Here is a 13691-nt window from a genome sequence, read left to right as displayed (position 1 = left end):
ATTCGAGAACGGGGAGAAGTTTACATGTAAATGAGGAAGTCTTTCCGGCCGGTGACGCCCTCCGCCAGCCGCTTACCCGCTTCCGTCGGTGCGCTGAAGGCCACCTCTTCGTAGCTCATGTGATAGCCAAAGACAAAGTGGGACCGCGTGACGGAGAGGAGGGTTCGAGCGATTCCGTTGCCCCGATATCTGGGAGAAACCCATATCCGGGAGATTCCGCATCTAGAAGTTGGAGTTTTTGGTTAGTTTCTTGCCAGGGTTAAATGTGGAGTTGAGCTTCCTACCTCGCCGGGTAAGCCTCCATCGTGCAGCAATCGATCGATCCCTGAAGACCCTCGATCGTGAGCAACCGGTTGGCTTGTTGCAACGGCTGCGCCACGCAAACGCCCAAAATGACCGATCGCGCCACCGCCAAATACACGATCGAACCCGCCGTCAGCTGACACGGTTCCACATAGCCCAGCTCGCGATCCACCACGGCCAGCACCTCCTGCACCTTCTGCAGCTGGTGCCGCCCGTCGGTCAACGTTACGGCCAACACCCGACCACTTACATCCCACTCGGGAACCTGCGCCACCGAGATTTCATTGCTCCAACCCCCAAACTTAAGCACATGCAACGAGTTGTGATAATTCTCGTGAATCAACTCCTCCTCCGGTTCGTGCACCGTGTACATAAGGCCACACCCGGCGCACTGCTGCGCACCGTACTCCTTCTGGCCGGCATCGATCTGGTACTGGTCGGAACCAATCGGACGCCACGTTCGCAACCGGCGCTGTCGCTTCCGATCGAACAACCCGCCGTAGATCTGCTGTTGTGAAGCTTCAGCTTGCGCTACCGTCCGCTGATGATCCTTGTGAAAGATCGGGAACAATTTGTCTGGAACAGAAACAGAAACCTCACCGTTCGTAATCTGCGCCATCGGAGACGGATGGTAACCGTCATTGGACTCCGACGCGGACGAAGTTATCAACGGCGACAGCCGGTCAACGAAGATGACGTTCGACTGCACCGGAATCGGTTCGTCGTTGCTGATTTCCGAGTGCAGCAACCCGTCGAAGGTGAGCGTCACCGGTTCCGGTTCGACCCGTGGCAGCAACTCAGACTGTGGAGGATCGCATTCGATGGGGCTGGACCGTTGCTGGTGATCGGTCAGCTTGCTAATGAGGTCGTCCACCTCGAGCTGTTCGCACTCGAAGTGGCTGATGAGGTCGTCCACTTCGTGCTGCTCGGACTCGAAGTCGATTTCTGGGGAATGGTAAAACAGAATTGCTGTCAAATCGGTCGTGGTGATTATTGCATTCGATCGTAATATTATGATCGTAATTTCTCTACTCACGATCGAGATTTCTCGATAGTAAGATTACGACTTACCATCGACAAATTACGAATAACCATCGAGAAATTACGATCGTAATTTAACTGTTGAGAAATCTCGACCATGGATCGAGAAATTACGATCGTAATTTGTAATACCATTTTTTGAATATTATTTTATTTAAACAAAATATATTTAAAAAATTACGAAGTTCATTTTTTTATGTGAAAATTATTCAAATAAAAAAATCTAAATTATTTTTTTATTCAAAAAATAAAAAAAAAAACAAAAATTTTACAAATTTCATAAATTTCATCAGTTTCATAAAATTTTATAAATTTCATCAGTTTCATAAAATTTTATAAATTTCATTGAACGCTTGAGATTGGTCGAAGTAACATCACAGGAACCGTTCCGGCCACAACAACGATGGACTCCGCGGGACCTACGACACAGCGATACTTTTACTTACTACTGGCAGCACTGCAAGGTCACAACACGCAAAAAGACGCGCTCCCGAAAATCGCGTTTTAAACAGTTATTAATTAAATATCTGCGAACGAAAAGTAGTGCAGGAATCATTTTAGTGGTCCTTGAACGTTTTTAAAGTGCTTGCTGTGTGTTCTCTGTAGTTGTTTTTTGTAACAAAACCGTATTTCGCTGCACGCTCTAAGCAGCCCAAAGTTAAGCGTCGTTTGTTTACCGTTTGTTTTTGTGTATGTGAAGTGAAACGTCAGCTTTGTGGTAGTCTGTAGCGCAACTATCACCACCATGGGGAAGCGAGGAATCTGCTGTGCCTGCAACAACAGTGAACCACCTAAGCCGAAATCGAGGAAGAAGAAATCCAGCTCCCCGATCCTGTGGCTTGACTGCGATGCTTGCTCGCGGTGGTTCCACTCAGCATGCATGCGTATCACCGATGCGCAAATGGACACAATTGCGAACTTCGAGTACTACTGCGACTCCTGCGCGGTGCGCGGCTGTCTCATCCCAAAACAGCAGCTAACACAACAACCTCCGCCACCACCCAGCAACAACAACGCTGAGATCGACAAGTTGACGAAAACCATCGAAGATCTGTCGTCGCAGCTGTCCAAGCTCCAGGATGAGCTGAACACCAACCGTGCATCCAGCAAAAGGCAACTCGACCTCATCCAGAACAAGCTGAACAGTGATGATCGTTGCGTTGCTGCTCACAACCGTCTGGCGACCGACATCAGTGGAAAGCTTGAGGTGATCGAGAAAGGAGCTACTCTTGCCAAAACCTGCGCCCGGACGGTGAACTCCTGCAGGCTTGCCCTGAACAAGATCCCGTATCATGAGGGCGAGAACGTCAGGGAGCTAGTCAGAAGCGTCTTGTGCCTCCTCGACTGCCAAAGCGAGCTGTCGAACGTTGAAAACTGTTTCCGTCTCCCAGTCAAATCATCAAAGTGGACCGACCGCTCCCTAACCCCTACGATCATGGTGATCTTCCGCAGTGTCGAGTCGAGGCGTGAAGTGCTTCACAAGTACTTCGAGCGTCACGAATCCGCGAAGCTGTGCAACCTCAAAGGCGGGCCGTCTCTGGACTATCGATTCACGCTGAACGAAGTGATGTCGATCAACTCGTTCCGAGTCCGCAACCTGGCCCTCCGCCTCAAGCAGCGCAAACAGGTCAAGTCCGTCTTCGTGCGTAACGATGCAGTAGGGTAGAGTAGTCATCAATGAGACACGGGGAACAATGATAAAATTGCTCTCACAAGTCGAAGTTTCAACCAATCAGGTTCATATTTGAGGGAAAGGTGTGTCTATTGGATACACGTCTGCCATAAAAGTGGCTTTGGTTATGGATGCTCCCTTGAAAAGTTATTCATAAATGTTTGATTCTGGGATGTAAAAGTAAATTATGGACAAAAATTACTTTTTCGCTCGTAGGCTGCCATTAACACAAAAACTAATATTTCTTCAAATTTCTTTCGACGTTCCATATGGATTGAGTTGGGCTACAATGTCCTTTGATTAGGTTTGGCCAAAATTTAGAATATACCCAGTATACAGGACTGTCTCATTGTTCCCCACTCTTTGCAGCTCATGGGTAACAATGAGACACTTTGATTTTTCTTCATTAAACTTTTAAAAATCTATGGAAATTTTTCAAAACATGAATTAAAAGTGATTTTTGGCATATTTATAGAGTTTTAACTTCATTTAACCAAAAATATAAAGTTATTTGATATAAATATACGAATTTTACAAAATTTAAATACTTTTTAGTATAACTTTTGTTAATTAAAGTTTCATGTTGGCACAATTGCTCTAAAATGTTCAAGGCAAGTTACCTGCAATTGAACAATACAAAAACATGATGTTTTACTAGAAAAATCTTGATTTTCGTAGTGTGTCTCATTGTTCCCCAGCTGTCTCATTGTTCCTGCCAAGTGCGTCTACAATGAGACAGTTGAAAAACTCTGGCTGAAGATGTCGGATCGATCTCATATTTTGGTCAATGTTAGAACACATTAAAAGAAAAAAAATGCAACAAAAAGCTCATTAAAACATGCTGATGAAAAAATGAGAAAAATCTTTGAAAGTTGAAAACCAAAAGTGTCTCATTGATGACTACCCTACCCTATCCGTGTTGCTCCCTGGACAAAAACGATACGTACCGGTCGAAACAACAGAGAGGCTTCTTGAGCTCGTGGGGAACGACCCTGATGAGGACTCGTCGATCTTCTTCGACGCCACAGCGGATCTTTCTGCGTCGTCGCGTTGCTAGACGCACCACACTGCTGACGTTTTCCAAAACTACCATGCCTACAAACTTCCAAAACTTACGGATCGGACATCTAAATGTCCGCGGACTGGAACGGCACATCGATGGTGTGAAAATAATTCTCGACAAGAAGCAGTATCACATCTTCGCCGTGACAGAGACCAAACTTAAGTCAACCTCACCGATTGGACCAATTCGCATCCCCGGATATGACTTCATCCGACACTCGCTACCGTCAAGCAGAGGGCGTGGAACGAACGCGTGCGGTGGGATTGGATTCTACGTCCAAAAAGGAATCAAAGCCACACCCCTTGTCAAGTCTTCGTTCGATCCTGCGACACCTCTCAACTTGCGGGTTGAGTTCATGGCAATTCTAATGAAGATCAACGACTGGGATTGTTGTGTTGCAGCACTGTACAACCCACTTGGAACGAACCCAAATTTCGCCCAAAACTACGAAAAGCTTCTGTTGGACGTTCTGGATGTGGGTTTCGACAGACTTTTCGTGGTTGGAGATTTTAACGTGAACATCGCCGCGAGCCAGCCGTCAACAAACTTAGCCGCACTACGCCGGATCAACTCGGCGTTTAATTTGACGGTGCTGCCCACCGGACCCACTCGGATTACAGAGCAAAGTGCGACTACTATCGACCTGTTGATCACGGATTCGCCAGAAATCATCATCAAGTCCCAAGCTTGTACAGGAAACACCGTTTCGGACCACGAAATTGTCTACCTGCTGGCCAACGTGAGAGTCCTCAAATCTCCTCCAGTCACCCTGCGAGTCAGAAACTTCAAAGCCATTGATCAAGCGCGCCTGCACGTGGACTTCCAGGCATTGGACCACCGCCCATTCATCGAGGCCGACGAAGCGACGACGAAGGCTGAGCTGCTCACGATCAACTTGAGAGATTTGATGAATCAACACGCCCCTGAACGAACCATTGTAGTACGAGACAAGCGAACCCCTTGGATCACACATGCCATCAAAGAAGCCGTTGCCGAAAGGGATTTGGCCTACGCGCTTTACTCGAGGAACCCGAACAGAGCGAGGGGAGATGATCAGTGGCTGAACTATGAACGCAAGCGGGACAGAGCCAAGTCTCTCGTTTACGTGGCAAAGAAACGCTATGCAGAGCAGCACTTCGACCACAACCTGCCAGCAAAGAAATTGTGGAGTAACTTGAGAAGAGAGGGAATCCACAACAACGCCAAGAAGAACGACCCTGCTGGTGATGTCGACGCTGATGAATTGAACGCCTTCTTCTCTAGTGGCCACCGCCAGCTGCAAGCTGTTGATCGTAGCGACAACTCCTCTGAACCGTGTCATCGAACTACCGCTGACCACGGAGACAATGGTTTTGCTTTTAGGCACACCGATGTAAACGAGATCTCACGGAAGATCCTCGAGGTCCAGACCAACGCTACGGGCACAGACGACATTCCGATCTCCTTCGTTAAGTTGCTGTGCCCATTTGTACTACCAATGCTTGCCCACCTGTTCAACCATATCATCGACACAAGTTCATTTCCGGCGGCCTGGAAGAAGGCGATCGTCACACCGATACCGAAAAGCTCCAGCCCAATTCAGCCGAAGGACTTCCGACCCATCAGTGTCCTGCCAGCAGTGTCGAAAGTTCTTGAAAAAGTTCTTCTTGGCCAGATTTCCGAGCACCTGAACGCTGCAGAACCACCGCTCCTAGCACAAAACCAATCGGGTTACCGGAAGGGTTACAGCACCACCACGGCCCTCACAAAAGTTGTGCACGATGTGTACAGCAACCTAGACGAAAACCGCTGCACAGTGATGGTCCTTGTTGACTTTTCGCTGGCGTTTAATTGCGTGAACCATCAGATTCTACGGAAGAAGCTCAACACCGAGTTCAAGTTCACCAGGTCTGCTTGTGACCTCATCACATCTTTCCTCAGTGGACGGTCCCAGATCGTTCGCTTTGGGAATTCAATGTCAGCAGCGTTGGACGTACCGGACGGAACGCCACAAGGATCTTGCCTCAGTGCGTTACTGTTCAGCCTGTACATAAACAGTTTGCCAAGGAACCTGAAGTGCGAGTGGCAGCTGTACGCCGACGATCTGCAGGTTTATCTCTCTGGCCCCATCGCTGAGGTAGACCGAATCGTGCGCGACGTCAACGAGGATCTGGCGGCGATCGCCGATTGGGCCAGAGTCAACCAGCTTTTTCCGAACCCCAAAAAGACCCAGGCCATCGTGTTCAACAAAACCGGAACTGTAACACCCCAGGAGAACATCGTCTTCTGCGACTCGATCATCCCACTTAGCAGCCAAGTGATAAACCTTGGGCTGCACATGGACTGCAATCTGACCTGGAAGGCACAAGTTAACGACGTCGTCAGGAAAGTTTATCACACGTTGAGAACCTTCCGAAGGTTCGGATCTGTGCTCTCCCTGCAGACACGACGTAAACTTGTACAAGCTGTTATTGTCCCATTCTTCACCTATTGCGACACCGTTTACTTTCCCGGATTGTCCGCCGCCCTACGCGAACAGCTGCACCGTGGCTTCAAGTCGGCACTGCGGTTTGTGCACAACCTCCGACGGCGGGACACAACAGTTGCACTGCGTAATTCAATCATGGGACACGATCTACCAGACAATTACCAACTTCGAGTATGCTGCTTCATGAAAAAGGCGTTCGAGGGCACCCTGCCTGACTACATTATGCAGCATCTCCAGCGTGGACGGCAAGAGCGCACCGCCGGTTTCATCATCCCACGCCACACGACATCCAGCGGCAAGAGCGTCCTGGTGCACGGGGCATCTTGCTGGAACAGCCTACCAATGGCAATCAAACGAGAAGCTCGTTTCAACCCATTTAAGCGAGCAGTCATCACACACATGCAGAACTAGATCCAGATTAGATTTTAGTTTTTTTTTCTCACCCGTTCAGAGAATTGACAATTTCTTTGGCTCCAAATGTACAATCTCCTTAATCCCTTCCTTGCCCTGATACAAAGTGTAAACTAACAGGATATCGTTACCAAATAAATTACAATTACAATTGTGGTTTGGTTGAGCGTTTTAGCAGAATGCATTACTGTGAATACAAAGAGACGAGTTGTTCCTTTTAATTCCGCTATATATTTTAATATCTTGACAGATACGTATTTCGTCTACTACTTGCAGACTTCATCAGTGTTCTGTTCTCGACTGAAGGTTCATCGCTGGTGTATCCATATTTGTAGTTACTGTAGGTACTACCTCCTCGTTCTTCTTTTGTGCCTGTATAGGTAACAGCTTAAACAGCCACGTTGAGCCGTTACCTGAATCCTTACGCCATCAGCAGAGCCACTGCGAAGAGCAGCAGTAGAATTCGACTACAGGATAACACGCCCATTACGACAAAAACTGGCTAAATTTGGCATCGATTTAGTGTTCAGCAGTAGAAACAGCCAGTTGGAATCCATCTTAGGTTCAACGAAAGACCCCATACCGACTTTAGGCAAACCCGGCATCTACGAGGTATCCTGCGGCCACTGTGATATGAGCTACATTGGACAAACTAAGAGATTGCTGCAAACCAGGTTGGATGAGCATATACACACATATGTCAAAATTGCCATGGAGGAAAAACGGAAAGGATTTGTCCCCCATTTCAAGTCAGCAGTAACCGAACACATCATCGAGGAAAAACATAACATCACAGCTAGCGACGCGGTCATCTTAAGACACATCACTAACCCATCGAAGCTGGCTGTCGCTGAAAGTTTGGAAATCTTCAAGGCAGGCAACAAACGTTTACTCAACAAGGATTCAGGTAACGGCTCAACGTGGCTGTTTAAGCTGTTACCTATACAGGCACAAAAGAAGAACGAGGAGGTAGTACCTACAGTAACTACAAATATGGATACACCAGCGATGAACCTTCAGTCGAGAACAGAACACTGATGAAGTCTGCAAGTAGTAGACGAAATACGTATCTGTCAAGATATTAAAATATATAGCGGAATTAAAAGGAACAACTCGTCTCTTTGTATTTACAATTACAATTTCATCAGTTTCATAAAATTTAATAAATTTCACAAATTTCATAAATTTTATCAGTTTCATTAATTTTATAAATTTCATAAATTTTATCAGTTTCATAAATTTTATAAATTTCATGAATTTCATAAATTTTATAAATTAAATCACTCATAACATCCTTATTTTATCATGGATTTCGATCATCTTGACTTCATTCGACGAGTATCAGCAAAAACTATAAGTTCTGATATGTTTTAGCATGATTGAAACATGATTTCTCTTGTTTTTATCCGTTTGAACCGTTTGTGCAAGAGGCATTCCATAGAAACAAGTCGAAACTTCAAGATTTTGAAACCGGATCCTACACAGACAACTTCAGTGAGTATGGAATGCTTCAATGCAATGTTGTAACAACTTATTGGGATGTTCTGAGTCCTTGGATGACCCAGGACATCCTTACACATCAGCAAAGTAGTCTACCACACTCACTGAAGCTATGCGGGTATGTTCCGTTGTCAAAACCGGTCGACGTTTTGCTTGTTACGATAGTAGACCCACAGATCTTAACTTCAGGGAGTCCTAGGAGAACCCAGGACACTCCAACACATTAGCATAGTAGTCTACCATACTCACTGAAGCCATGCGGGTATGATCAGCGGTCAAAAACCGCCGACCTCTTGCTTGTTACGGCGGTAGACTCACAGGTCTTAACTCCAAGGAGTTCTCGGATAACTCAGAACATCCCAATAAGTTGTTACAACATTGTACTGAAGCCTTTCATACTCACTGAAATAGTCTGGGTAGGATCCGGTTTCAAATTCTTGTAGTTTCGACTTGTTTCTATGAAATGCCTCTTGCACAAACGATTCAAATAGATAAAAACAAGAGAAATCAGGTTTCAATCATGCTAAGACATATCAGAACTCGTAGTTTTTGCTGATACGCGTCGAATGAAGTCAAGATGATCGAAATCCATAATAAAATCGAGATTTTATAAATGATTTTAGAAATAGCAAAAATACGATTTTTTGTCCATTTTTACCAAAAATGCTCAAACTTCAACAGCTTGTAACTTTTGAACCCCGGTGCTTAGAGAGTTGGTCCAGAAGACTTTTTTCATGTCTCAGCGAGATCTTTCGAAAAAAATTAGTCCCGTTCGTGTACATCCTTGGACCAAATCCGCCCATTCTCCTTTCATAAATTTCATATATTTCATAAATTTCATAAATTTTATAAATTTCATAAATTTTACCAGTTTCATAAATTTCATATATTTCATAAATTTCATACATTTCATAAATTTCATAAATTTCATAAATTTCATAAATTTCATAAATTTCATAAATTTCATAAATTTCATAAATTTCATAAATTTCATAAATTTCATAAATTTCATAAATTTCATAAATTTCATAAATTTCATAAATTTCATGAATTTCATAAATTTCATAAATTTCATAAATTTCATTAATTTCATTAATTTCATTAATTTTATAAATTTCATAAATTACATGAATTTCATAAATTTCATAAATTTTATAAATTTTATAAATTTCATAAATTTTATAAATCTCATAAATTTCATAAATTTCATCAGTTTCAACAGTTTCATAAATTTCATAAATTTCATAAATTTTATAAATTTCATAAATTTTACCAGTTTCATAAATTTCATAAATTTCAAAATCATAAATTTCATAAATTTTATAAATTTCATAAATTGGCATATTTGAATCAACAAAACGTTTTGTTGTTTTGAAAATCAAGATTTTTGTTGAGTCAACGCTAAACGTCAAAGCAACTTTTTCAAAACAACAAAAGATTTTTGTGGAATTGAGAAAATCCAGGTTTGTTTCAACGCAAAATCGGCGTTGATTATATTCAACAAAAATTTTGTTGAATCAAACCTCGTACAGACTGATTCTACAAAATATTTTTCTGCGTGTACGACTTACCATCGACAAATCTCGATCTACCATCGACAAATTACGACTTACCATCGAGAAATTACGATCGTTATTTGTAATAACCATTTTTTGAATATTATTTTATTTAAACAAAATATATTTAAAAAATTACTAAGTTCATTTTTGAATGTGAAAAATGTTCAATTAAAAAAAATCTAAATTATTTTTTTTTCATTTTTAAACAACTTAAAAAAAACAAAAATTTTACATATTTCATAAATTTTATCAGTTTCATAAAATTTTATAAATTTCATAAATTTCAAAAAATTTCACAAATTTCATAAATTTTATAAATTTCATGAATTTCATGAATTTCATCAGTTTCATAAATTTCATGAATTTTATAAATTTTATAAATTTCATAAATTTCATAAATTTCATAAATTTCATAAATTTCATAAATTTCATAAATTTCATAAATTTCATAAATTTCATAGATTTCATAAATTTCATAAATTTCATTAGTTTCATTAGTTTCATAAATTTCATAAATTTCATATATTTCATAAATTTCATTAATTTCATAAATTTTATCAGTTTCATAAATTTTATAAATTTCCTAAATATCATGAATTTCATAAATTTCATAAATTTTATCAGTTTCCTAAATTTTATAAATTTCATGAATTTCATAAATTTCATCAGTTTCATAAATTTCATAAATTTTATAAATTTTATAAATTTCATAAATTTCATAAATTTCATAAATTTCATAAATTTCATTAGTTTCATTAGTTTCATAAATTTCATGAATTTCATAAATTTCATGAATTTCATCAGTTTCATAAATTTCATATATTTCATAAATTTCAAAAATTTCATAAATTTCATAAATTTCATAAATTTCATAAATTTCATAAATTTCATAAATTTCATAAATTTCATAAATTTTATAAATTTCATAAATTTCTAAACCATAAATTTCATAAATTTTATATATTTCATAAATTTTATAAATCTCATGAATTTCATCAGTTTCATCAGTTTCATAAATTTCATAAATTTCATAAATTTCATAAATTTCATAAATTTCATAAATTTCATAAATTTTATCAGTTTCATAAATTTCATAAATTTCAAAATCATAAATTTCATAAATTTTATAAATTTCATAAATTTTATAAATCTCATAAATTTCATAAATCTCATAGATTTCATAAATTTTAAAATTTAAAAAAAATCAAAAAATTTAAAAAAAATATTATATTTTTTTTATTTTTAAAAAGTTTTAAACTGTATTTTTTTTAAATTAGGATTTTTATTTTTTTTAAATATTGATAATTGTTAAATTTAAAAAAGAACATCAAGAGATTACAATTTTTTTTTGAGTAATTGAATTTAGGGACCATCCATAAACCACGTGGACACTTTTTGGAAATCTCAACCTACCTTTATTTTTTGTTTTATGTTTCTTCTGCTATTGTTTCATAAACGCCATCTTAAACGTCTTTATCAAGCCTGATAATCATGCCCTAAATAAAACAGATCTTCTTTCGTCCTTAATTCTTTTTTGAAGATTTTTTTTATTTTTTTTTATTTTTTTAAAAAAGAAATTTTTGAAATTTTTTAATTGTTGAAATTTTTTAATTGTTGAAATTTTTTACTTTTTTAAGTTTTTGGAGATCTGGAAATTTTTTAATTTTTTGAATGCTTGAATTTTTTAAAACACATATCGAGATTTTCTCGATCGTCAGTCGTAATTTGTCAATGGTAGATCGAGAAATTACGATCGAAAAATCTCGATCGTAAGTCGAGAAATTACGATCGAATGCAATAATCACCACGGGTGCCTTCCGAGCAGCGATGCTATGGCGACCATATTGGAATGGATTGCCGGTATGCCAAACAGGGACGTTTTAAGAATATACAGAGATTCAGTCAATTATTGTCCTACTCACCCTCCTCAAACATCGACTTGAACTTCCGCTTCTTCTGCTCCTTCCCGCCGCTCCTGTTCAGCGAAATCTTCCCGCCCTTCCCCACCGTCGCCGACACCTTATCCGTGACCTTGTACTCGCGCTTGATCCGCCGATTCGAACTCGACTTGAAAAACTTCCTCCCCCCTCCACCACCACCACCCCCTTCCGACTTGGCATCGTCATCATCCTCTTGCTCCGGTTCCACTTCCTGTTCGCTCTGTTCCGACTCGTCGTCTCCGATCAGCTCGGTCAAGTTGGACATCGATCGCGACAGCGACAGCGGTCGCGCCTGCTCGATCGGATTCTTGACGTTGCGGAGAATCTGCTGGATGCGGGCCAGCTGCTGCTGCGTTTGTCGGTCGTGCGGACTCGACGGAGTCGATTTGCTGCCCGGTTTGAGGTCGAGGGATTTGTTGAGGAGGGAAGAGGTTGTTGTTTCGAGGATTTGGCTGGTGGAGAGTTTTTTGACGGTTGTGTTTTTCGGTTTGGCCGCGGTTGGTTTCTTGATCTTGTGGAAGACGCCCCGGTTGAGGCTGCCCAGACGGATGGAATTGCCACGGTTTTTGGCGGAAGGACGCTTGCGAGGGGGGCGACTTCTTGAGGGCGGAGGTGGCGGAGCGGGTTTCGGGACCGGTTTGGAGCTGATTTCAACAGCGGACGAGTAAAAGGACTTGGTCGAGATTGGTCGGATATCGCCGAAGGAGAGCGAAGTTCGTGCCTTGCGTTCGCTGCTGGCGCTCAGTTCCGGCGGGGCGTTTTCGTCGGTTGGAGTTGATGCGGAGTTGCCGCCGGGGAAGCTCAGCTTACGGAAGGAAAGTTTCGGTTCGCGCTTCTGACCGGTGCTGGTCAGTCCAGGGGTCTTTAGAACCAAGTTTTTCTTGTCGACCAGATTTAGGTCAGAACTCATCAGAATGGACAAGCTGTTTGAGTTGGTTTCGTCCAGCAAGGCACTTTCGGCCGGAGTTCGCATGCGGGGCGTTCCGCTGGGGAACGAATGACGCGTGTCCTCGTCCGTTAGGTGGCTGTTCTCCTTGTCGTAGGACGCGGGAAGGATTTCATACCGCTCGGAGTGGCAGAATCGACGCTCGTAATCCGGAGAAAGCGAGCGGTCACTCTCCGGGGAGGCATTCCCGAGGATATTCCGGAATGTGGTGATGTTGATGGCTAAAAAAAGATAAAAAGTAATCAAAATTTCTCAAACGAGTCAAACCGGTTCTCACCCTTCATCGGTCCCCGGCGACAACCCTTCGGACTCTTGCTGAACTTGAGTGGACTCATCGGGCCCAAATCGGCGTCCTCGTCGTTCGTGTTCTCCCCCACCGCACCACCCCCAAACAGTGACTTCTTCCTGCCGGACATTTTCGGCGTGGGGACATGCTTGGACCGCGTGATCCGACGACCTTCCGGGGTTTCTGGATCGCTTGCCACACTAGCCGCCGAACTCGCGCCCGGTTCGAAGCTCACCTGCCTTCGCATCGCTAGGCCACTCCAGATTTCTTTCGCAAGCAAAACACACCGATTGGACAAGTTTAAACACGAATTTATTTGATTAATTTTAGACAAATCAAAACGAGATCTTTTCGCGCAACTTTGGCCGAACGGAACGTAAACAAAAACCCGGCGGGAACTTTTGACAGATGTTTGAATATTTGAAGCAGTGCAAGTGCTCGCCGCATGACGCGCTTTGATCGCCACTCTTGTTTACAAGCCAAGGGGCTGCTCAACCGCAAAC

General features: G+C 42.0%; 1 protein-coding gene across 1 annotated transcript; it reads right to left on the bottom strand.

The window, feature by feature from the left end:
• Positions 1–4: 4 nt before the first annotated feature.
• Positions 5–13658, bottom strand: LOC120422166 (N-acetyltransferase eco). The gene is made up of 4 exons (XM_039585543.2): positions 13180–13658; positions 11939–13123; positions 285–1248; positions 5–222 (listed from the first exon to the last, which is right to left on the bottom strand). Exons 1-4 carry the CDS (start codon positions 13433–13435, stop codon positions 21–23), a joined length of 2607 nt encoding a protein of 868 aa, XP_039441477.1. The 5' UTR covers positions 13436–13658; the 3' UTR covers positions 5–20.
• Between the last annotated feature and the right edge of the window lie 33 nt (positions 13659–13691).

This window comes from Culex pipiens, chromosome 2 (assembly GCF_016801865.2).
Source record: "Culex pipiens pallens isolate TS chromosome 2, TS_CPP_V2, whole genome shotgun sequence".
Lineage (NCBI taxonomy): Eukaryota > Metazoa > Arthropoda > Insecta > Diptera > Culicidae > Culex > Culex pipiens.
The sequence above is the reverse complement of the archived record's forward strand: the minus strand, read 5'-3'. Positions and strand labels throughout refer to the sequence as shown.

What these genes read in the sequence shown, in the direction of transcription:
- LOC120422166 (XM_039585543.2), bottom strand. Translation starts at nt 13,435, where the DNA reads ATGCGAAGGCAGGTGAGCTTCGAACCGGGCGCGAGTTCGGCGGCTAGT. An exon ending in TCGCCGGGGACCGATGAAGG is followed by an intron (nt 13,124 to 13,179) that starts GTGAGAACCGGT and finishes ATCTTTTTTTAG; the next exon opens with CCATCAACATCACCACATTC. An exon ending in ATGGAGGCTTACCCGGCGAG is followed by an intron (nt 223 to 284) that starts GTAGGAAGCTCA and finishes TCCAACTTCTAG; the next exon opens with ATGCGGAATCTCCCGGATAT.